Here is a 22,613-nt window from a genome sequence, read left to right as displayed (position 1 = left end):
GAGGGCCAAAGAACAATAACATCTGCTTATTATGAGAGTGTTTTGAGAAAGCTAGCAAAAGTTTTAGCAGAAAAATGCCTGGGACAGCTTCACCAGAGAGTCATTCTCCACTATGACAATGTTCCTGCTCATTCCTCTCAGCAAACAAGGGCAATTTTGCAAGAGTTTTGATAGGAAATCATTAGGCATCCACCTTACAGTACTGATTTGGCTCCTTCTGACTTCCTTGTGTTTTCTTTCTTCTTCTTCTTCTTCTTTTTTTTTTTTTTTTTTTTTTTGAGACAGAGTTTCAGTCTTCTTGCCCAGGCTGGAGTGCAATGGTGCGATCTCGGTTCACTGCAACCTCTGCCTTTTGGGTTCAAGCGATGCTCCTGCCTCAGCCTCCTAAGTAGCTTGGATTACAGGTGCCTGCCACCATGTCTGGCTAATTTTTTTGTATTTTTAGTAGAGACAGGGTATCACCATATTGGCCAGGCTTGTCTTGAACTCCTGAACTCAGGTGATCTGCCTGCCTCAACCTCCCAAAATGCTGGGATTACAGGCGTTAGCCACTGTACCTGGCCCTTGTTTTCTAATCTTAAAAAACTCTTTCAAGGGCAACCCATTTTTTCTTAGGTTAATAATGTATAAAAGAGGCTGTCTCATCCTTACAAGCAGCCTGCCCTCAACTCTCTCTCAGGGTGTTAAAAAAAAAATGTATAAAAGAGCCAGGCATGGTGGCTCATGCCTGTAATCTCAGCACATTGGGAGGCCCAGGCAGGATGATCACTTGAGCCCAGGAGGTGGAGACCAGCCTGGGAAACATAGAGAGATCCTCATCTCCACAAAAAAATTTTTTAAAGAATTATCTTGGCTGGGCGCAGTGGCTCACGCCTGTAATCCCAGCACTTTGGGAGGCCAAGGCGGGCAGATCATGAGGTCAAGAGATTGAGACCATCCTGGCCAATATGGTGAAACCTCGTCTCTACTAAAAAAAATACAAAAATTAGCTGGGCATGGTGGCCCACACCTATAGACCCAGCTATTCGGGAAGCTGAGGCAGGGGAATCACTTGAACCTGGGAGGTGGAGGTTGCAGTGAGCTAAGATCGCGCCACTGCACTCCAGCCTGGTGACAGAGCGAAACTCTGTCTCAAAAAAAAAAAAAAAAAAAAGAATTAGCTGGGCACAGTGGTATGTCTGTAGTCCCAGCTACTTGGGAGGCTGAGGCAGGAAGACTGCTTGAGCCCTGGAGTTTGAGGCTGCAGTGAGCTATGATAGCACTACTGCACTCCAGCCTGGGTGATGGAGTGAAACCTTATCTCAAATAAGATGATAATAATAATAAAGACTGCCTGACGCGTGGTGGCGTGCACATGTGGTCCCAGCTATTTGGGAGGCTGAGGTGGGAGGATCACCAGAGCTCGGGGAGGTTGAGGCTGCAGTGAACTGTGATTGTACCACTGCACTCCAGCAGGGCAATGGGAGTGAGACCCTGTCTCAACAATAATAATTATATATACACATATATGTTCTAGTATTTTCCTCCCATACCTCCAATGTATAATATCTCATGCACCCTGTGGTCCACCCCCCAAAGACATATACACAGCACTTTAGAGTCTCTGATGTAGTCAAAGGGAGTCATTGGAGGTTCTGGAACAGATGACAGGCATGGGAGCAGTTGATTCACAAACTGAAAGCTGAGACATCAAAGAACTGCGACTGCCTTGGAATGTTTCCCGTGTGCTAGCCACCGCCTCAGTGCTTTATACATAAATCAGTTAATCCCTATAGCAGCCCTCCATTGTGAGTACCATAATTATCTTAACAGATGAGGAGACTGAGGCACAGTGAAGTTAAGAAACTTTCCTAGGGTCACATGAAATTGGTGGTGGGGGTCTACAATTTTTTTTTTTTTTTTTTTTTTTTTGAGACGGAGTCTAGCTCTGTCGCCAGGCTGGAGTGCAGTGGCGCGATCTCGGCTCACTGCAATCTCTGCCTCCCGGGTTCAAGTGATTCTCCTGCTTCAGCTCCCAGTAGCTGGGATTACAGGCACTTGCTGCCACGCCCAGCTAAGTTTTGTATTTTTAGTGGAGACAGAGTTTCACCATATTGGCCAGGATGGTCTTGATCTCCGGAGCTCGAGGTCCACCTCGGCCTCTCAAAGTGCTGGGATTACAGGCCTGAGCCACTGCGACCGGCTGGGGGGCCTACATTTGACCCACGTGGTGGTTTGGGTTCATAGTCCATGTGCTTAACCACTAGTAGGCAGGCAGGGAGCCAGTGTTCTCTTCTGTGACTTTGGTGAAGTCTCTCACCAGTCAGTGTTGGCATGAGCATGCTAGGCACAGTGCAAGAAAGGAGCAAGAACTCACTAATGACTAGGCCTTTCCTGTGTCTCTATAATTGATGGGTTTGGTTTCTTTTCTTTCTCTCTCTCCCTCCTCTCTCTCTTCTTCTTCCTCTCTCTCTCTCTCTCTCGCTCTCGCTGTCTCCCCCTGAGATAAGGTCTTGTTGTGCTGCCAGGGCTGGAATGCAATGCAATGGTGTGATCATGGCTCACTACAGCCGTGATCTCCTGGGCTCAAGGAATCCTCCCACCTCAGCCTCCTGAGTAGCTGGAACCACAGGCATGCACCACCATGCCCGGCAATTTTTTATTTTTTGTAGAGAGTTTCGCCATGTTGCCCAGGCTGGTCTCGAACTCCTGAGCTGAAGCGATCTTCCTGCCTCAGCCTTCCAAGGTGCTGGGATTGCAGACGTCAGCCACCATAGCAGGCCAAGGGGCTTGGTTTCTATGGTTTTCGGGAGAGACTGCTGAGGTAAGGTCAGCATCCGGCGTCGCGCTGCAAACGTCGCGCTGAGGTCATCCTTTACGGCAGGCGTCCGCGTCGCAAGCTAGTCGTCCTGAAGCGGCGGCCAGAGAAGAGACAAGGATACGAGCATCGGATCGGTAGGGGCTGTTTATATCCGCGCGTCAGTTTACGTCAAGGACCTTCCTTCCGAGGTCTCTTTAACAGATTTCCTCTTGACTTGCTGTGTGTCCCCTTCTCCCAGACCCGAACTCAGGGCGTGTTCCCTGCCCTCCCAGGCCGCTTCACCTCCACAGCTAATGGCACCGAAGCCTGGAGATTGCCGCTCTCTCCACTTTCTAGATTTGTTTAGGTTTTTGCCGGACTAATGTTTTGGTTTTCTGTTTCTTAACCTAAAGTCTACGATCCTTATCCCAGCTTTCTAGGCTCTGCGTGATTTCGGCCCCGTCAACCTCCTGAGCTCATTTCATTCTTTTCCCGTCATGCACGCTGCGCTCCATTGTCCCCCAAACATACCCAGCGCCTCCGGCTGTCTGTAACTCGGGCTGTTGCCCAACTGGAACACTCTGCCCATTGATCTTCACTTGGCTAACTCGCAAGCCATCTTAAAGGCATTTTCAAGTCTCCGGGCAGAGTTGGTGCTTCCTCCTTCGAGCTCTTACCCACTCGTGTTCCTTGCAGTGTATTCCCAGTTCCGAGTGTGTGTGTCTCTGGTGCTTACGTTGGAGCTGCTTTCCCCCGCATCTGAGTGCCTGGAACGTAACTACTCAGTAAATGATGACTGAGGGATGGGAAGGAACTTTAGAAGTTAAATTCACCATTTTGTTGAGATGGAGTTTCGCTCTTATTGCCCAGGCTGGAGTGCAATGGCGCAATCTCGGTTCATGGCAACTTCCGCCTCCCGGATTCAAGCGATTCTCCTGCCTCAGCCTCCCTAGTAGCTGGGATTACAGGCATGCGCGCCCACGCCTGGCTAATTTTGTATTGTTTTTTAGTAGAGACGGGGTTTCGCCATGTTGGTCAGGCTGGTCTTGAACTCTCAACCTCAGGTGATCCGCCCGCCTCGGCCTCCCAGAGTGCTGAGATTACAGATATGAGCCACTGCGCCCGGCTAAATTCACCTTTACATCTACCATGAGTACACATTTATATTGATGTTTGTGAGTCGGCGCACGCGCTTGGTTTCAGTCAACTTAGGCAGTGAGGCTTTTTTTTGGGGGGGGGGGGGAATACTGTTTTTTTTTTTCATTTAACATTATTATGTATTTGCATATAAATTTTTTTTCCCTAATATCTGTTATATTCTACAAAGTAAGTCTTAACCCATTTCTTTCACTCTGGGTTTTTTGTTTTGTTTTGTTTTGTTTTGTTTTTGAGACAGGATCTCGCTTTGTTGCCCAGGATGGAGTGCAGTGTCCAGGTCATAGCTCACTGAAGCCTTGAACTCCTGGCCTCAGTCTCCTGCCTCAGCCTTAGGAGTAGCTGGGACTACAGGTGCATACCACCACAAGTGCCTTTTTAATTAATTAATTAATTAATTTTTTTGAGACAGAATCTGACCAAAGGATCCAAATTCTTTCTGTCTTCCTTTTTTTTTTTTTTTTTTTTTTTTTTGTGGATACAGAGAACCTGACCAAAGAATCCAAATTCTTTTTTTTTTTTTTTGAGACAGAGTCTTGCTCTGTCACTCAGGCTGGAGTACAATGGTGCGATCTTGGCTTGCTCTGTCTCCCGGGTTCAAGCAGTTCTCCTGTCTCAGCCTCCCGAATAGTTGGGATTACAGGCATGTGACAACACGCCTGGCTAATTTTTTTGTATTTTTAGTAGAGATGGGGTTTCACCATATTGGCCAGGCTGGTCTTGAACTCCTGACCTTAGGTGATTCACCCACCTTGGCCTCCCAGAGTGCTGGGATTATAGGCGTGAGCCACCGCGCCTGGCCCACAAGTGGCTAATTAAAAAAAATTTTTTTAGGCCTGGCACAGTGGCTCACACCTGTAATCCCAGCACTTTGGGAGGCCAAGGCGGGCTGATCACCTGAGGTCGGGAGTTTGAGACCGACCAGCCTCGCCAACATACTGAAACCCCATCTCTACTAAAAATACAAAAATTAGCCAAGTGTGGTGGCGTGCACCTGTAGTCCCAGCTACTTGGGAGGCTGAGGCAGGAGAATCGCTTGAACCCAGAAGGTGGAGGTTGCAGTGAGCCGAGATCTCGCCATGCACTGCAGCCTGGGTGACAGACCGAGACTCCATCTCACACAATGGGTGAGCCACTGCTCCCGACCTAGAAAGGATTTCTATGCATTGTTCTTTAGTTATAATTATCTTTTCCTTGAGTTTTGAAAAAGCACAAAAACTGCTTATCTGCCATAAACTGGAAGAAGCTATTTAATGAAAAAGTTTGGTGAGAAGAAATCAGGAGAATAATATCAGTGTTCTAGAGGGCTACTTATCATGATTATTTAATTTTTTCTTAGAAATTTCTTAGTTGATTGCCTTCTTGTGGGATTTTATTTACTTATTTTTTTAAGTCTTCCATTACAGCCATGCCTTTCTTGGACATCCAGAAAAGGTTCGGCCTTAACATAGATCGATGGTGGACAATCCAGAGTGCTGAACAGCCCTACAAGCTTGCTACTCGATGCCATGCTTTTGAAAAAGAATGGATAGAATGTGCACATGGAATTGGTGCTATCCGGGCAGAGAAAGAGTGCAAGATAGAATATGATGATCTTGTAGAGTGTTTGCTTCGGCAGAAAACGGTAAGGAAGTGATGGAGGTGGAAGCTGAATTACTTTCTTGTTCCTTTGGGATTTTTTTTTTTTAAAAGACGAAGTCTTGCTTTTGTCCCCTAGGCTGGTGTGCGATGGTGCGACCTCGGCTCACTGCAGCCTCTGCCTCCCAGGTTCAGGCGATTCTCCTGCCTCAGCCTCCCGAGTAGCTGGGATTATAGGCGCCTGCCACCACGCCCGGCTAATTTTTGTATTTTTAGTAGAGATGGGGTTTCACCATGCTGACCAGGCTTGTCTTGAATTCCTGACCTCAGGTGATCATCCCGCCTCGGTCTCCCAAAGTACTGGGATCACAGGCGTGAGCCACCATGCCCCGGCCTCCTTTGGGATTACTGTTAAGTGTTTTTAGTGGGTCATAGGACAGTGGCTTGCCAAATGTGAATTGGCAAAGCTTTTCTGGTGAAATACCTTTCCTACTTTGGTACCATGATGAGGAAATTAAATACCTTCAGATATGAGGATGGCCCATTGTTCCTCAGCATTCTTTCTCTTCTCCCAAATTTTCCTTAGTATTTTACCCTGCTCTAGCCACTAGGTTGGAAATTGCATGTGTGTGTATATCCATTTTTTCAGTTGGCTGTGAAGCAGAGAATATCAACTAGCTTTGAATGTTGACCCTTGAAATCTTTGGGTGAAAATATTTCAAATTCATTGAATCCAAAAGAGGTTTAACCTTGCAAATCCATTACATTCAAAATCTCTGGATTCACTCCACTCTGAAGAAGATAGAGGTGTTAATGAGATTGCTGTACATGAGTCTGAACAATGAATACAGTGGAAAAAGGATGTTAACAGCTTAGTGTTCCCCTCCTCAAAAGTTGAATGAGTTGGCCAGGCACCGTGGCTCAAGCCTGTAATCCCAGCACTTTGGGAGGCCAAGGCTGGTGAATCACGAGGTCAGGAGTTTGAGACCAACCTGGTCAATATGGTGAAACCCTGTCTCTATTGAAAATACAAAAATTAGCTGGGCATGGTGGCACGTGCCTGTAGTCCCAGCTACTCGGGAGGCTGAGGCAGGAGAATTGCTTGAACCTGGGAGGTGGAGGTTGCAGTGAACCGAGGTCATGCTGCTGCACTCCAGCCTGGGCGACAGAGCAAGACTCTGTCTCAAAAAAGTGGCTCACGCCTGTAATCCCAACACTTTGGGAGGCCAAGGCGGGCAGATCACCTGAGATCAGGAGTTCAAGACCAGCCTGGCCAACAAGGTGAAACCTCGTCTCTGCTAAAAATACAAAAATTACCCAGGCATGGTGACAGGCGCATGTAATCTCAGCTACTCAGGAGGGTGAGGCAAGAGAATTGCCTGAAACCAAGAGGCAGAGGTTGCGGTGAGCTGAGATCACGCCACTACACTCCAGTCTGGGCAACAGAGCGGGACTCCATCTCAAAAAAAAAAAAAAAAAAAGATGGCCCGGCACAGTAGCTTAGGCCTGTAATCCCAGCACTTTGGGAAGTCGGAAGTCGAGGCAGGTGGATCATGAGGTCAGGAGTTCGAGACCAGTCTGACCAACATGGTGAAACACCATCTCTACTAAAAGTACAAAAAAATTAGCCAGGCATGGTGGCTGGCGCCTATAGTCCCAGCTACTCGAGAGGCTGAGGCAGGAGAATGGCATGAACCCAGGAGGTGGAGCTTGCAGTGAGATCGCGCCACTGCACTCCAGCCTGGGCGACAGAGCGAGACTCCATCTCAAGAAAAAAAAAAGGAAAAAAAAAAAAAAATTTTTATGAATTGATACCAACAGGAGGCATTGTAGTAAGGTAGAAAAAACATTGTATTGGGAGTTAGGAGAGTCAGCTTCTGATGCTGGTTCTGCCACCACTCATTTGTTGTTGGTTGGTTATTTTTAATTTATATCTTGAGACAGCGTCTCGCTCCCATCGCCCAGGCTGGAATGCGGTTACATGTTCACGGCTCACTGCAGCCTCAACTTGGGCTCAGGTATTCTTCCACTTCAGCCTCCCACGTAGCTGGGACTACAGGAGTGCACCACCACGCCCAGCTAATTTTTTGTATTTTAGTAGAGACAAGGTTTCACTATGTTGCCCAGACTGATCTCAAACTTCTGAGCTCAAGTGATCTCCCTGCCTTGGCCTCCCAACGTGCTGGGATTACAGGTGTGAGACACTGCACCTGGCCCTAATTTTGATTTTATGTATATAAAATAGAAATGGGATCTCCCTGAGTTGCCTAGGCTGGTCTTAAACTCCTGGGCTCAAGCGATCCCACATTGGCCTCCCAAAGTGCTGGGATTACAGGTGTGAGCCACCACACTCATCCTGTTAGTGGTGTTTTTGAGACAGGGTCTTGTTCTGTCACCCAGGCTGGAGTGCAGTAGCGTGATCATAGCTTACTACACTTTCGAGCTCCTAGGCTCAAGTCATCCTCCTGCCTCAGCCTCCCAAGTAGCTAGGACAAGTGCATGCCACCATGTGCGACTTTTTAAATTTTTTGTAGACACAAGGTTTGGCTATGTTTCCCATGCTAATCTTGAACTCCTACCCTCAAACGATCCTGTTGCCCGGGCCTCCCAAACTGCTGGGATTATAGAAATGAGCCGCCATGTCCAGCAAACCACCACTAGTTTTGTGACTTTGAGCAAGTCACTTCCCCTTCTTAGTCTTATTTCCTTATCTGAAACAAAGAATTGCGCTAAGGTCACTTCCCAATCCTGTGAATTTATGAATAGGTAAGTTACCATTTTCAGGGTCACCTTAAGTGAATAGATACCTCCCCGTAAGTGAAGAAGCTCGTGAGTCAGAGAATTAGAATCAAGTCCTATTGTAAGTTCTTAGCATATTATAATGCATTTATTTCTCACAATAATTCTATGAAATGAGTTACTATTAGTTTCCCCATTATACAGTTAAAAATTTAATTTTGGGAGGCTGAGGCGGATGGATTACCTGAGGTCAGGAGTTCGAGACCAGCCTGACTAACATGGTGAAACACCCTCTCTACTAAAAATGCAAAAAATTAGCTGGGTATGGTGAGGGGGTGCCTGTAATCCCAGCTACTCAGGAGGCTGAGGCAGAAGAATCACTTGAACCTGAGAGGCGGAGGTTGCACTGAGCTGAGATCACGCCACTGCACTCCATCCAGCCTGGGCAACAAGAGCGAAACTCCGTCTCAAAAAAAACAAACAGATGAACAAACAAAATTTAAGGCAAGGAAAAGTTAAGGACATTGCCTGAACTTACATAGCTAGTAAATGGTGGAGCTGGGATTTTATCCTGGCAAGGCTGGCTTCAAAACCTATCCTTTTATCCAGAGTTACTGCTTTTAGCTCAGAGGAAGATTTGAAATATGGTATTGTCATAGTTCAAAACCATGACTAGTCTTGTGTTGGGAGACTCTAAGATAAATGGTAAGAAAGTAGTCTTTTAGAATGTTTAATGTTTATATCAGGGTTTTTTTCTACTGAAGTTATAGCAACACTACTTCTTTAAGGTTAATGAGATGTTTAACTGAATATACGAATTTTTCATATCTTTGTGAAAAGTTAGTCATTTGTTAAAAAATTTATGTCAGGAACTAGTCTAGGCACTAGGAATACAGTAAGCAAAACAGCAAAAAAATCTCTGACTCGGTGGAACTTATGCTATAGTGGGAGGAAGGGCAGAAAAATAACAAGTAAAAATACAGGTAATAATAAGTACTATGAGGAGAATAAACAGGAGAAAGATAGAAAGTGCTAGGGGCAGGAGCTAGGTGGATGCTACTTTAAATAGGGTAGTCAGAGAAGAGCTCAGCAAAAGAAGACCAGAGAATTAAAGAAAGCAAGCCACATGGATATGAGGGAAGAATGTTCCATACAGAGAAAACAGCAAGTGCAAAGGTCCCTGAGCCGACTGGAGGGAGCTAGGGGAAAATTAAGAGATGAAGTCGCTGCAGGAGGCCTTGTAAGCCATGATAAGGATTCATCTTTTTGTCTCACTAACATAGAAAGCCATTGGAGGGTTTTGAGCAGAGGAATAGTGCGATCAGAATTAGTAAATTTTCTATATCACAGAACCCAGGGACCAGTTCATTGTTGTGGCTTTGGTGTAACATAGCTTTGATTTGTTGAGAAGCAACCAATGCCCTATCTGAGTAGAAGAGACAGAATTCAGGACTCAGCGGTGACTAGTGGATGAGTAAGAATCAGGCCTTTACTTCCATATAGAGAAAAGAGACCTCATATTGGCTATTTCTGCTTCATTCATACCCATTGCATAGTCACCAGCAGCAGTGCCACTTCCGCATAGAATATGTAAGTGCTGAGGTTGTCTTAACTTTTATTTATTTATTTTATTTATTTTTTTATTTTTTTTGGTGATAGAGTCTCGCTCTGTCGCCCAGGCTGGAGTGCAGTACCATGATCTTGACTCACTACAACCTCCGCCTCCCAGGTTCAAGCGATTTTCCTGCCTCAGCCTCCCAAGTAGCTGGAACCACAGGCGCGCGCCACCATGACTGGCTAATTTTTGTATTTTTAGTAGAGACAGGGGTTCACCATATTGGCCAGGCTGGTCTCGAACTCCTGAGCTCGTGATCTGCCCACCTCGGCCTCCCAAAGCGCTGGGATTACAGGCATGAGCCACCACGCCCAGCCCAGCTTTTATTTATTTATTTACTTATTGAGACAAAATCTCGCTCTGTCACCCAGGTTGGAATGCAGCAGTGCAATCTTGGCTCACTGCAACCTCAACCTCCCAAGTTCAAGTGATTCTCCTGCCTCAGCCTCCCCAGTAGCTGGGATTACAGATGTGCACTACGATCCCCGGCTAATTTTTGTATTTTTAGTAGAGACAGGGTTTCACAATGTTGGCCAGTCTGGTCTCAAACTCCTGACCTCAGTTATCCACCTGCCTCAGTCTCCCAAAGTGCTGGGATTAACTTTTAATATTTTAAAAGATTTTAGTGTACAAAAATATGCCTCTTAAAGGTTTTTGCAAATATCCGTATTGCTATATATATTAAGAACATTTTAGTTGTTAGTTTTCAGAGAGGTTATATATACTAAAAATTTGTTTGAAAGCTTGGGAAGTGATTTCATGTTAATTCTTTGAAGGCAGACTTCATTTCAGAGGCCCTGTAAGATGAAAGGCCTTCTGTAGTTTAAAAATGAAACCAAAGCCGGGCGCGGTGGCTCAAGCCTGTAATCCCAGCACTTTGGGAGGCGGAGACGGGTGGATCACGAGGTCAGGAGATCGAGACCATCCTGGCTAACACGGTGAAACCCCGTCTCTACTAAATATTACAAAAAACTAGCCGGGCAAGGTGGCAGGTGCCTGTAGTCCCAGCTACTCGGGAGGCTGAGGCAGGAGAATGGCGTGAACCCGGGAGGCGGAGCTTGCAGTGAGCCGAGATCTGGCCACTGCACTCCAGCCTGGGCGACAGAGCAAGACTCCGTCTCAAAAAAAAAAAAAAAAAAAAAAAAAAAAGAAACCAAAATTGATGTCAGTTTTTCCAGTTCTCACTTTATGGCACATATCTCCTCCCTTAGTTTAATTGCCGTTTTCCTTTGACAGATGAGACGTGCGGGTGCCATCAGGAGGCAGCGGGATAAGCTGATAAAGGAAGGGAAGTACACCCCTCCACCTCACCACATTGGCAAGGAGGAGCCTCGGCCCTGAGCAGAGCAGCTGCTGATGTCTGGTGGCTGATTTTCCCGTTCTCTGTTCTCCACTGGAAAGGTTGTTTATGAAAAACCTCCTTGTCAAAGTGTGTAAAAATAAAGGATTGCTCCATCCTATTCAAAATATTTTCTCCTGGATCATGCCTTTCTTTTCCTCCCGCCTCCTGTTACCTCCCCTCCCCCTCCCTTCCCCCTCCCCTCCCCTCTCCCTCCCCCTCCCCTCCCACTTCCCTTTCTCCTCCTTCTCCCCTCCCCTCCTCCTCCCCTCCTTTCCTTCTCCTGTCCCCCTCCCCCTCCCCCTTCTCTTCCCCTCCCCCTCCCCTTCCCTTCCCCTCCCTCTCCCTCCCCCTCCCCTCCCTCTCCCTCCCCCTCCTCCCCTCCCCCTCCTGTCCCCCTCCCCCCTCCCCTTCCCCCTCCCCTTCATTTCCTTGTTTTGCTCTGTAGCCCAGGCTGGAGTACACTGGCCCGATCTCAGCTAACTGCAACCTCCATCTCCCAGGTTCAAGTGATTCTCTCACCTCTGCCTCCCTAGTAGCTGTGACTATAGTCACGCATCACCACACCCAGCTAATTTTCATATTTTTAGTAGAGATGGGGTTTCACCATGTTGACCAGGCTGGTCTTGAACTCCTGACGTCAAGTGATCTGCCCCGCCTTGGCCTCCCAAGTGCTGGGATTACAGGCATGAGCCACCATGCCCAGCCTATTTTATTCTTTAATATTTATTTTTTTGAGACAGGGTGTCACCAAGACCTAAGTGCAGTGGCATGATGACGGCTCACTGCAGCCTTGACTTCCTGGGCTCCAACAATCCTACCAACTCAGCCTCCCAAGTTTCTGGGACCACAGGTGTACACCGCTATGCCTGGCTAATTTTTGTAGTTTTTGTAGAGACAGGGTATTGCCATGTTGTCCAGGCTGGTCTCAAACTGCTGTGCTCAAGCGATCCACCCACCTTGGCCTCCTAAAGTGCTGGGATTTCAGGCATGAGCCATAGTTAACATGTTTAGAAGCTTGTGGTTTTTGTTTTTGAGACAGAGTCTCTGTCTCCTAGGCTGGAGTGCAGTAGCACCATCTCGGCTCACTGCAACCTCCACCTCCCAGGTAAAAGAGATTCTCTTGCCTCACTTCCTGAGTAGCTGGGATGACAGGCATGTGCCACCACGCTCAACTAGTTTTTGTATTTTTAGTAGAGATAGGGTTTCACCATATTGGATGTTGGCCAGGCTGGTCTTGAAATCGTGACCTGAAATGATCTTCCCGCCTCAGCCTCCCAAAATGCTGGGATACCAGGCGTGAGACACTGTGCCTGGCTAGAAGTATGTTTTTTTGTTTTTTTTTTTTTTTGAGATGGTGTCTCGCTGCGTCTCCCAGGCTGGAGTGCAGTGGTGCGATCTCGGCTCATGGCAAGCTCCGCCTCCCGGGTTCACACCATTCTCCCGCCTCAGCCTCCGAGTAGCTGGGACTACAGGCTCCCACCACCACGCCCGGCTAGTTTTTTGTATTTTTAGTAGAGATGGGGTTTCACCATGTTAGCCAGGATGGTCTCGATCTCCTGACCTCGTGATCCACCCGCCTCAGCCTTCCAAAGTGCTGGGATTACAGGCTTGAGCCACCGCGCCCGGCCAAAATATATTTTTAAAAGAAACAGACCAGGTGTGGTGGCTAACGCTTATAATCCCAGCACTTTGGGAGGCCAAGGAGGGTGGATCACTTGAGGTTAGGAGTTGTAGACCAGCTTAGGCAACATGATGAAACCCCATCTCTACTAAAAATACAAAAATTAGCTGTGTATGGTAGTGGGTGCCTGTAATCCCAGCTACTAAGGAGGCTGAGACAGGAGAATTGCTTGAACCTGGAAGGCAGAGGTTGCAGCAACCAGAGATCATGCCACTGTGCTCCAGCCTGGACAACAAGAGCAAAACTCCATCTCAAGAAGAAAAAAAAAGATGCAGATATAGAAAGTATGAAGCTGCCTGGACATGGCAGTTCATGCCTGTAATCTCAGCACTTTGGGAGGCTGAAGCAGGTGGATCACTTAAGCTCAGGAATTTAAGACCAGCCTGGGCAATGTGGCGAAACCCCATCTCTACAAAAATTATCTGGTGTGGTGGTGTGCATCTGTAGTCCCAGCTACTTGGGAGGCTGAGGTGGGAGGATTGCTTGAGCCCAGGAGGCAGAGGTTGCAGTGAGCTGAGACTGCACCACTGCACTCCAGCCTGGGCAACAGAGCCAGACCTTGTCTAAGAAAAAAAAAATTATATGGGGTTATAAGGAACCTAGAATATGAAAAAACAATATTGAAAATGACGAGCATATTTAGAGGACTCAGTACTTTCCAATTATTTCAGAACTTACTACAAAGCAGTAATAATCGAGACAGTGTGGTGTTAGCATAAGGATAGACATATAGATAGAATTGCAAGTTCAGAAGTAAACACATCTGTGGTCAATTGTGGTTTTTTTTTTTAATTACTTAAAAAAAAATCACAATAGGCAAGCATTTGGTCAATTGTTTTTTGTTTGTTTGTTTGTTTGTTTTTGAGATGGAGTCTCACTCTGTTGCCCAGGCTGGAGTGGTGCAATCTTGGTTCACTGTAACCTTTGCCTCCCAGGTTCAAGTGATGATTGTCCTGCCTCAGCCTCCCTGTAGCTGGGATTACAGGTGCACGCCACCATGCCTGACTAATTTTTGTATTTTTAGTAGAGATGGGGTTTCACCATGTTGGTCAGGTTGGTCTCAATCTCCTGACCTCAGCTTCCCAAAGTGTTGGGATTTACAGGCCTGAGCCACTGCACCCTGACCAGTCAATTGTTTTTTGACAAGAGTACCAAGACTACTGAATGGTCAACAAGTGGTGCTGGGCTAATCAAATAGCCACATGCAAAAGAATGAAGTTGGACCTCCTAGTTATACTGTATACAAGTTGAAAGGTCTTTTCCTAGACCCAGCCTAACATTGGATAAAATGAATTTTCCATAAACTCAAAGAGAATTGCCTGCCAGAACAAAACCAACACTTTTCAGTAAATAACAACAGAAGTCAGAGTCTACAACTTTGGTCATTCACAATGTTTAGTATACAATAGACATGTATATTGTAAATGGGAAATGGGACATACAGTAAAGGAGAAAAGCAGTCAACAGAAACAGACCCCAAGATGACTCAGAAGTTGAATCAGCAGAGAAGGACTTAAAAGTATCTATCAAAAATATGTTTGGGCTGTGCATGGTGGCTCACCCCTGTAATCCCAGCACTTGGGGAGGCCGAGGTGGGTGGATCACCTGAGGTCAGGAGTTCAAGACCAGCCTGGCCAACATGGTGAAACCCTGTCTCCACTAATAATACAAAAATTAGGTGTGGTGGCATGCGCCTATAATCCCAGCTACTTGGGAGGCTGAGGCAGGAGAATCGCTTGAACCCAGGAGGTGGAGGTTGCAGTGAGCTGAGATCGTGCCATTGCACTCCGGCCTGGGTAACAGACTGAAACTCTTATCTCAAAAAAAAAAAAAAAAAAAAAGTTTGGCCAGGCACAGTGGCTCAAGCCTGTAATCCCAGCACTTTGGGAGGCTGAGGCGGGTGGATCACGAGGTCAGGAGATCGAGACCATCCTGGCTAACATAGTGAAACCCCATCTCTATTAAAAATACAAAAAGAAATTAGCCGGGTGTGGTGGCGGTCACCTGTAGTCCCAGCTACTTGGGAGGCTGAGGCAGGAGAATGGTGTGAACCCAGGAGGCGGAGCTTGCAGTGAGCCGAGATTGAGCCACTGCACTCCAGCCTGGGTGACAGACCGAGACTCTGTCTCAAAAAAAAAAAAAGTTCAAAGACGTAATAGTCATAATGAGTGAACAGACAGGCAATCTTAGAAACAGAAACAGCAAAAGACCTTAATGAAAATCTTACGAAGAACACCTGCAATATCTAAAATAAATAATTTACTAGCTAGGCTTAACAAATTAGAGGGGAGGCCAGGCGCGGTGGCTTATGCCTGTAATCCCAGCAGCACTTTGGGAGCCTGAGGTGGGTGGACTGCCTGAGGTCAGGAGTTCGAGACCAGCCTGGCTAACATGGTGAAACCTCATCTCTACTAAAAATACAAAAATTAGGTGGGCAGCCGGGCGTGGTGGCTCAAGCCTGTAATCCCAGCACTTTGGGAGGCCGAGACGGGCGGATCACGAGGTCAGGAGTTCGAGACCATCCTGGCTAACACGGTGAAACCCCGTCTCTACTAAAAAATACAAAAAACTAGCCGGGTGAGGTGGCTGGCGCCTGTAGTCCCAGCTACTCGGGAGGCTGAGGCAGGAGAATGGCGTAAACCCGGGAGGCGGAGCTTGCAGTGAGCTGAGATCCGGCCACCGCACTCCAGCCCGGGCAACAGGCGAGACTCCGTCTCAAAAAAAAAAAAAAAAAAAAAAAAAAAAATTAGGTGGGCATGGTGGCACATGCCTGTAGTCCTAGCTACTTGGGAGACTGAGGCAGGAGAACCACTTGAACCTGGGAGGCGGAGGTTTCAGTGAGCCGAGATCACGCCATGGCACTCCAGCCTGGGACAGAGCAAGACTCCATCATACACAAGAACAAAGAGGCAAAAGGTTCAGTGAAGTTGAAGGTAGGTCAAAGCATACAGAGAGGGATGGCCAAAAAAAAAAAAAAAAAAAAGGCCAATACAGGAAATCTCAAAATCAGGCTGCTTTACGGAAGCCAAAACAAATATATATATACAACCAGTATAGTGTGTATGCCCAATAAGGTTTACACATACACACCATATGATTCCATTCATATGAAATTGAAATTCAAGAACAGGCAAACTAATCTCTGAGGATGGAAAGTAAAACAATAATTGCCTAAGGAGGGGATAGGTATTGAATGGGAGAAGACATGCGGAACTTTCTAGGGTGATGGAAGTGTTCTATATCTTGAATATAGTGGTGATTAAATGGATATACCCAATCATGGAATCTCATGAAAAATACCCTTTATTTTTTTTGAGACAGAGTTTCACTCTTGTTGCCCAGGCTGGAGGGCAGTGGCGCCATCTGGGCTCACCAGAACCTCCACCTCCTGGGTTCAAGCAATTCTCCTGCCTCACCCTCCCGTGTAGCTGGGATTATACTCATGCACCACCACGCCTGGCTAATTTTGTAATTTTAGTAGGGATGGGTTTTCTCCATGTTGATCAGGGTGGTCTTGAACTCCCAACCTCAGGTGATCTGTCCTCCTCGGCCTCCCAAAGTGTTGGGGATACAGGCGTGAGCCACTGCACCTGGCTCTCCAAAGAGGATTTTAGAAGAGAGGAAACCGGTGAAAGGGATTATTTAAGCCTGTTTATGAAGTCCTAGGTAGACCCTGGATTGATCCATACATCAAACTGAATAGAATTAGCAACAACAACAAACTCAGCAACTAGAATATACAAAACTAGAAGTAGAAAATTTTAGTGGGCTGGGTGCAATGGCTCACACCTGTAATCCTAGCACTTAGGGAGGCCAAGGCTTGAGCTCAGGAGTTCAAGACCAGCCTAGACAATGTAGTGAGACCATGTCTCTAATTTTTTTTAAATAAATTTTAAAAAATACATATATACATATATATATATATACACACACGTGCAGAAACTATTATGAAAGAGTCTATCTGAAATTATTTAAAAGAAAAATACAGCAACCAGAATTTTTTTTTTTTTTTTTTTGAGACAGAGTTTCGCTCTTGTTGCCGAGGCCGGAGTGCAATGGCATGAACTTGGCTCACTCTAACCTTCGCCTCCCAGATTCAAGTGATTCTCCTGCCTCAGCATCCTGAGTAGCTGGGATTACAGGCACCTGCCACCACACTCAGCTAATTTTTTTATATTTTTAGTAGGGACAGGCTTTCACCAGGTTGGCGAGGCTGGCCTTGAACTCCTGAGCTCAGGTGATCGACCTGCCTCGGCCTCTCAAAGTGTTGGACTTACAGGTTGAATTACACCACACCCAGCCTCAGAATTTTTTTTGAAAAATGGATGGGCTCAGCCAGGTGCAGTGGCTCACGCCTGTAATCCCAGCAGTTTGGGAGGCTGAGGCGGGCAGATTGCCTGAGGTTAGGAGTTCGAGACCAGTCTGGCCAGCATGGTGAAACTCCCATCTCTACTAAAAATATTTTTAAAAAATTAGCCAGGTGTGGTGGCATGCGCCTGTAATCCCAGCTACTCGAGAGGCTGAGGCAGGGGAATTGCTTGAACTAGGGAGGTGGAGGTTGCAGTGAGCCGAGATTGCGCCATTTCACTCCAGCCTAGGCGACAGAGCTAGACTCTGTCTCAAAAAAAAAAAAAAAAAAGAAAGAAAAAAAAAATGGGTGGGCTCAGTAGCAGAGTGAAAACGACAGAGAAAAGAATCAGCGAGGCCAGGCACGGTGGCTCACACCTGTAATCCCAGCACTTTGAGAGGCTGAGGTGGGCAGATCACGAGCTCAAGAGTTCATGACCATCCCGGTCAACATTGTGAAACCCCATCTCTACTAAAAATACAAAAATTATCTGGGGTGACGCACACCTGTAGTTCCAGCTACTTGGGAGGCTGAGGCAGGAAAATAACTTGAACTCAGGAGGTGGAGGTTGCTGTGAGCTAGGATTGCGCCACTGCACTCCAGCCTGGTGACAGAGCAAGATTCCGTCTCAAAAAAAGAGTCAGTGAACTTGTTGAAGATAGCACAGTTCTAAAAGAAATGCAAAAGAATATGCAAAGATATATTAGGACACAGAAATCACTAACCATTAAGAAAAACTGATAATTTGGATTTTGTCAAAATTAAAATGTTTCTTCATCTGGCCGGGCACAGTGGCTCACTCCTGTAATCCCAATACTTTGGGATGCCAAGGCAGGGCGGATCACTTGAGGCCAGGAGTTGGAAACAGCCTGGCCAACACGGCGAAACCCCATCTCTACCAAAAATACAAAAAACTTAGGCAGGGTGATGCACACCTGTAATCCCAGCTACTCAAGAGTCAGGCACAAGAATCGCTTGATCTCAGGAGGCAGAGGTTGCATTGTGCTAAGGCCGTGCCACTGCACTCCAGCCTGGGGGACAGAGTAAAACTGATGCAAAAAAACAAAACATACCTTTTGTTCATCAAAGAACACTATGAAGAAAATGAATAGGCAAGCCAAAATTAAGAGAAATGTTCAATATACATAGATCTGACGAAAGTCTTGTGTCTAAAGTACGTCTGTGTGTTTACACCAGTATATATTACTCATATCTGCAAATCTGTAACTAAAAGGCTGACAATACAGTTTGTTTTTTTTTTAAATATAACGGAGTTTTGCTCTTATTGCCCAGGCTAGAGTGCTGGAGTGTCATGGTGTGATCTCAGCTCACCACAACTTCCGCTTCCCAGGTTGAAGCGAGTCTCCTGCCTCAGCCGTCAAGTAGCTAGGATTACAGGCATGCGCCACCACGCCCAGCTAGTTTTGTTTTTTTTTTTTTTAATAGAGATGGAGTTTCTCCATGTTGGTCAGCTGGTCTCGAACTCCCGACCTTAGGTGATCCACCTGCCTCGGCCTCCCAAAGTGCTGGAATTACAGGTATGAACCACTATGCCCAGCCAATACAACTTTTTAAAAATGACAAAATACTTGAACAGATATTTTCCTAAAAGAAGATATACAAATTGTTAATAAGCACATAAAAAGATAATATCATTAGTAATCTGGAAAATGCAAATTACAACCATGCTGAGATACCACCTCACATCCACTGGAATGTCCAAAATTTTTGAAAATCTGACATCGCCAAATGGTGCTGAAGATGTAGAGTGTCTGGAACTCTCTTACATTGCCAATAGGAATATAACACGATACAGTCACTTTGGAAAACTGTTGGCCTGTTTCTTATAAAGTTTAGTATACACTTACCACATGACTAAGAACCTTCATTCCTAGATATTTTCTCAAGATAAATGAAAATGTTATGTTTAAATAGAGACTTGTACATGAATATTCATAGCAGCTTATAATAGCAATAATAATTATCGTTGTTAATTTTTGAGATGGAATCTTGCTCTGTCACACAGGCTGGAGTACGGTGGTACAATCTTGGCTCACTGCAACCTCCACCTCCTGGTTCAAGCGATTCTCCTGCCTCAGCCTCCCCAGTACCTGGGATTACAGGCACACGCCACCATACCCAGCTAATTTTCATATTTTTAGTAAAGTCGAGATTTCACCCTGTTGGCCAGGCTGGTCTTGAACTCCTGACCTCAAATGATCTGCCCGCCTCGGCCTTCCAAAGTGGTGGTATTACAGACATGAGCCACTGCACCCAGCCCCGAAGTTTCTTTTTTTTTTTTTTTTTTTTTTTTTTTTTTTGAGGCGGAGTCTCACTCTGTCACCCAGGCTGGAGTGCAGTGGCCGGATCTCAGCTCACTGCAAGCTCCACCTCCCGGGTTCACGCCATTCTCCTGCCTCAGCCTCCCAAGTAGCTGGGACTACAGGCCCCCGCCACCTTGCCGGGCTAGTTTTTTGTATTTTTTTTTAGTAGAGACGGGGTTTCACCGGGTTAGCCAGGATGGTCTCCATCTCCTGACCTTGTGATCCGCCCATCTCGGCCTCCCAAAGTGCTGGGATTACAGGCTTGAGCCACCGCGCCCGGCCGAAGTTTCTTATTTAATTGACAAAATCGTATATATTTATCATGCACAACACGCGGTTTTGAAATATGTATACATCATAGAATGGCTAAGTCAAGCGAATTAATATATGCATTACTCCATGTACTTTCATTTTTGTGGTGATAACACAAAATCTTAGTAATTTTTAAGAATACAATACACTGGCCGGGTGCGGTGGCTCATGCCTGTAATCCCAGCACTTTGGGAGGCCGAGGGGGGTGGATCACTTGAGGTCAGGAGTTTGAGACCAGCCTGGCCAACATGGTGAAACCCCGTCTCTACTAAAAATATAAAAATTAGCGGGGCATGGTGGCACACACCTGTAATCCCAGCTACTCAGGAGGCTGAGGCAGGAGAATTACTTGAACCTGGGAGGCGGAGGTTGCAGTGAGCTGAGGTTACGCCACTGCACTCCAGCCTGGGTGACAGAGCGAGACTCCATCTCAAAAAAAAAAAAAAGAATGTAATACATTAATACATTGTTATTAACTATAGTCACCATGTTGTACAACAGTTCTCTTGAATATATTCCTTCAGTCTAACTGAAATTTTGTATCTTTGGACCAACATCTCTCCATCTACCCTCCTCAGGAGTTAGAAATTCCTTATCCACAAGGATGGAGACAATGTTGGTCAACCTACTTTCATTTACCTAACATTACTTTTATTCTTGGTATGACATCTGGCATGAAACCAAGGACAAGACACTCAGTTGAGCTTTGTGAAAGAGTGACAGATGATGGATAGAGTCATAGGCCCGCCTCTTACGGAGCTGAGAAATGAAATCTGGATACAGATAATTAGTTTGTGGAAGAAAGTACTCACTCATTTCCATGAAGGAAGCACAAGTCCTGGGTAGGCCCAGAGAACAGAAAAAGCCTTTTTGGGCATGAGAGTGGATGTTGAGGGTTGGAGACAGAAATGGTCTGGAGGCTTTGTAGCATTCATGTTGTGCCCTAAAGGTCAGATAACATTTGGACATGAGAAGCTGTAGTGAGCCATGACTGCACCACTGCACTCCAGTCTGGGCGACAGGTTGAGACACTGTCTCAAAAAAAAAAAAAAAAAAAAAAAAAAAAGAAGAAGATTTGGACATGAAGAGATGAAGAGATGCCAGGCATTACATACGGAGAATACAGCATGAGCAAAAGCATGGGTTTTTTTTGTTTGTTTGGTTTTTGGTTTTTTTGAGATGGAGTTTTTTGCTCATTTTGCCCAGGCTGGAGTGCAGTGGCACAATCTCAGCTCACTGCAACCTCTACCTCCTGGGTTCAAGCAATTCTGCATCAGCCTCTCGAGTAGCTGGGATTACAGGTGCCCACCTCCATGCCTGACTAATTTTTGTATTTTTAGGAGAGATGGGGTTTCACCATGTTGGTCAGGCTGGTCTCAAACTCCTGACCTCAGGTGATCATCCCGCCTCGGCATCCCAAAGTGCTGGGATTACAGGTGTGAGGCAACCGTGCCTGGCCAGCATGGAGGTATTTGAGAGCAATGGTGATCAGAACCATTTGGTTCAAGCAGCGGTTTTCAAACAGAAGTGGAGAAGGAATTATTAGCAGATCCCTGACATCCTCTTCAATCAGAGTTCCTCCACTATGAACTGGTTTACATGTCAGCATTATGGATTTTGGTGCAACATCCCCAACCCCCCAACAAGAAGAAAAAGGAAGAAGAAGAGGAAGGAAGAAGAGAAAGACAAAGAAGAAGAAGGAGGAGGAGGCAGGAGGAGTAGCAGGGAGGAAGAAGGAGGAGGAAGATAAAAAGAAGGAGGAGGAAGAAAAAGAAGAAAGGAAGAAGGAGGAAGGAAGAAGAAACAAGAAGAATTGGGAGGCTGAGGTGGGCAGATCACAAGGTCAGGAGTTTGAGACCAGCCTAGCCTACATGGTAAAACCCCATCACTTCTAAAAACACAAAAATTAGTTGGGTGTGTTGGCACATGCCTATAATCCCAGCTACTTGGGAGGCTGAGGCAGGAGAATTGCTTGAACCCTCGAGGTGAAAGTTGCAGTGAGCCGAGATCTTGCCACTGGGCAACAAGAGCAAGACTCTGTCTTGAAAAAAGAAAAAGGAAAGAAAGGAGGAGGAGAAAGAAGAAGTTTTTATTGTTATTTTTTGAGATGGAGTCTTGCTGTGTTGCCCAGGCTGGAGTACAGTGGCACACTATTGACTCCCTGCCACCTCTGCCTCCTGGGTTCAAAGGAGAAGGAGGAAGAAAAAGAAAGAAGGAGAAAGACTGGGTGCAGTAGCTCATGCCTGTAATCCCAGCACTTTGGGGGGCCTAGGCGGGTGGATCACAAGGTAAGGAGTTTGAGACCAGCCGGGCCAACATGGTGAAACCCTGCCTCTACTAAAGTACAAAAATTAGCCGGGCGTGGTCTGAGGCAGGAGAATTGCTTTAACCCAGGAGGAGGAGGTTGCAGTGAGTCGAGATGGTGCTACTGCACTCCAGCCTGGGTGACAGAGTGAGACTTTGTCTCAAAAATAAAAATTAAAAAAAAAAAAAAAAAAGGAAGAAAAGGAGGAGGAGGAGAAGAAGCAGGAGGAGGAGGAGAGGGAGGCGGAGAAGAGAGGAGGAGGAGGAGGAGGCGGAGAAGAGAGGAGGAGGAGGAGGAGAAGGAGAAAGAAGAAGAAGGAGAAGGAGACAGAGAAGGAAGGAAAGAAGGAAGGAAGGAAGAAAGGAAGGAAGGAAGGAAGGAAAGAAAGAAAAAGAAAGAAAGAAAGAAAGAAAGAAAGAAAGAAAGAAAGAAAGA

At 46.2% G+C, this 22,613-nt stretch overlaps 1 protein-coding gene across 3 annotated transcripts; it reads left to right on the top strand.

Annotated features, from left to right (window-relative positions):
* Positions 1-2,845: 2,845 nt before the first annotated feature.
* NDUFS5 (NADH:ubiquinone oxidoreductase subunit S5) lies at positions 2,846-11,335 on the top strand. 3 transcript variants are annotated; one of them, XM_037997405.2, is made up of 4 exons: positions 2,857-2,934; positions 3,476-3,564; positions 5,341-5,558; positions 11,103-11,335. In XM_037997405.2, the coding sequence occupies exons 3-4, from the start codon at positions 5,343-5,345 to the stop codon at positions 11,205-11,207; spliced, it is 321 nt and encodes a 106-aa protein (XP_037853333.1). In that variant the 5' UTR covers positions 2,857-2,934; positions 3,476-3,564; positions 5,341-5,342; the 3' UTR covers positions 11,208-11,335. The 3 variants fall into 3 exon arrangements, with proteins under 3 accessions (XP_037853332.1, XP_037853333.1, XP_037853336.1); XM_037997404.2 differs by lacking the exon at positions 3,476-3,564 and having other exon boundaries at positions 2,846-2,934; XM_037997408.2 differs by lacking the exon at positions 3,476-3,564 and having other exon boundaries at positions 2,892-2,988.
* The last annotated feature ends 11,278 nt before the right edge of the window (positions 11,336-22,613 follow it).

Source organism: Chlorocebus sabaeus, chromosome 20, assembly GCF_047675955.1.
Source record: "Chlorocebus sabaeus isolate Y175 chromosome 20, mChlSab1.0.hap1, whole genome shotgun sequence".
NCBI lineage: Eukaryota > Metazoa > Chordata > Mammalia > Primates > Cercopithecidae > Chlorocebus > Chlorocebus sabaeus.
Note: the sequence above shows the minus strand (reverse complement) of the source record. Positions and strands in the feature narration are given on the sequence as shown.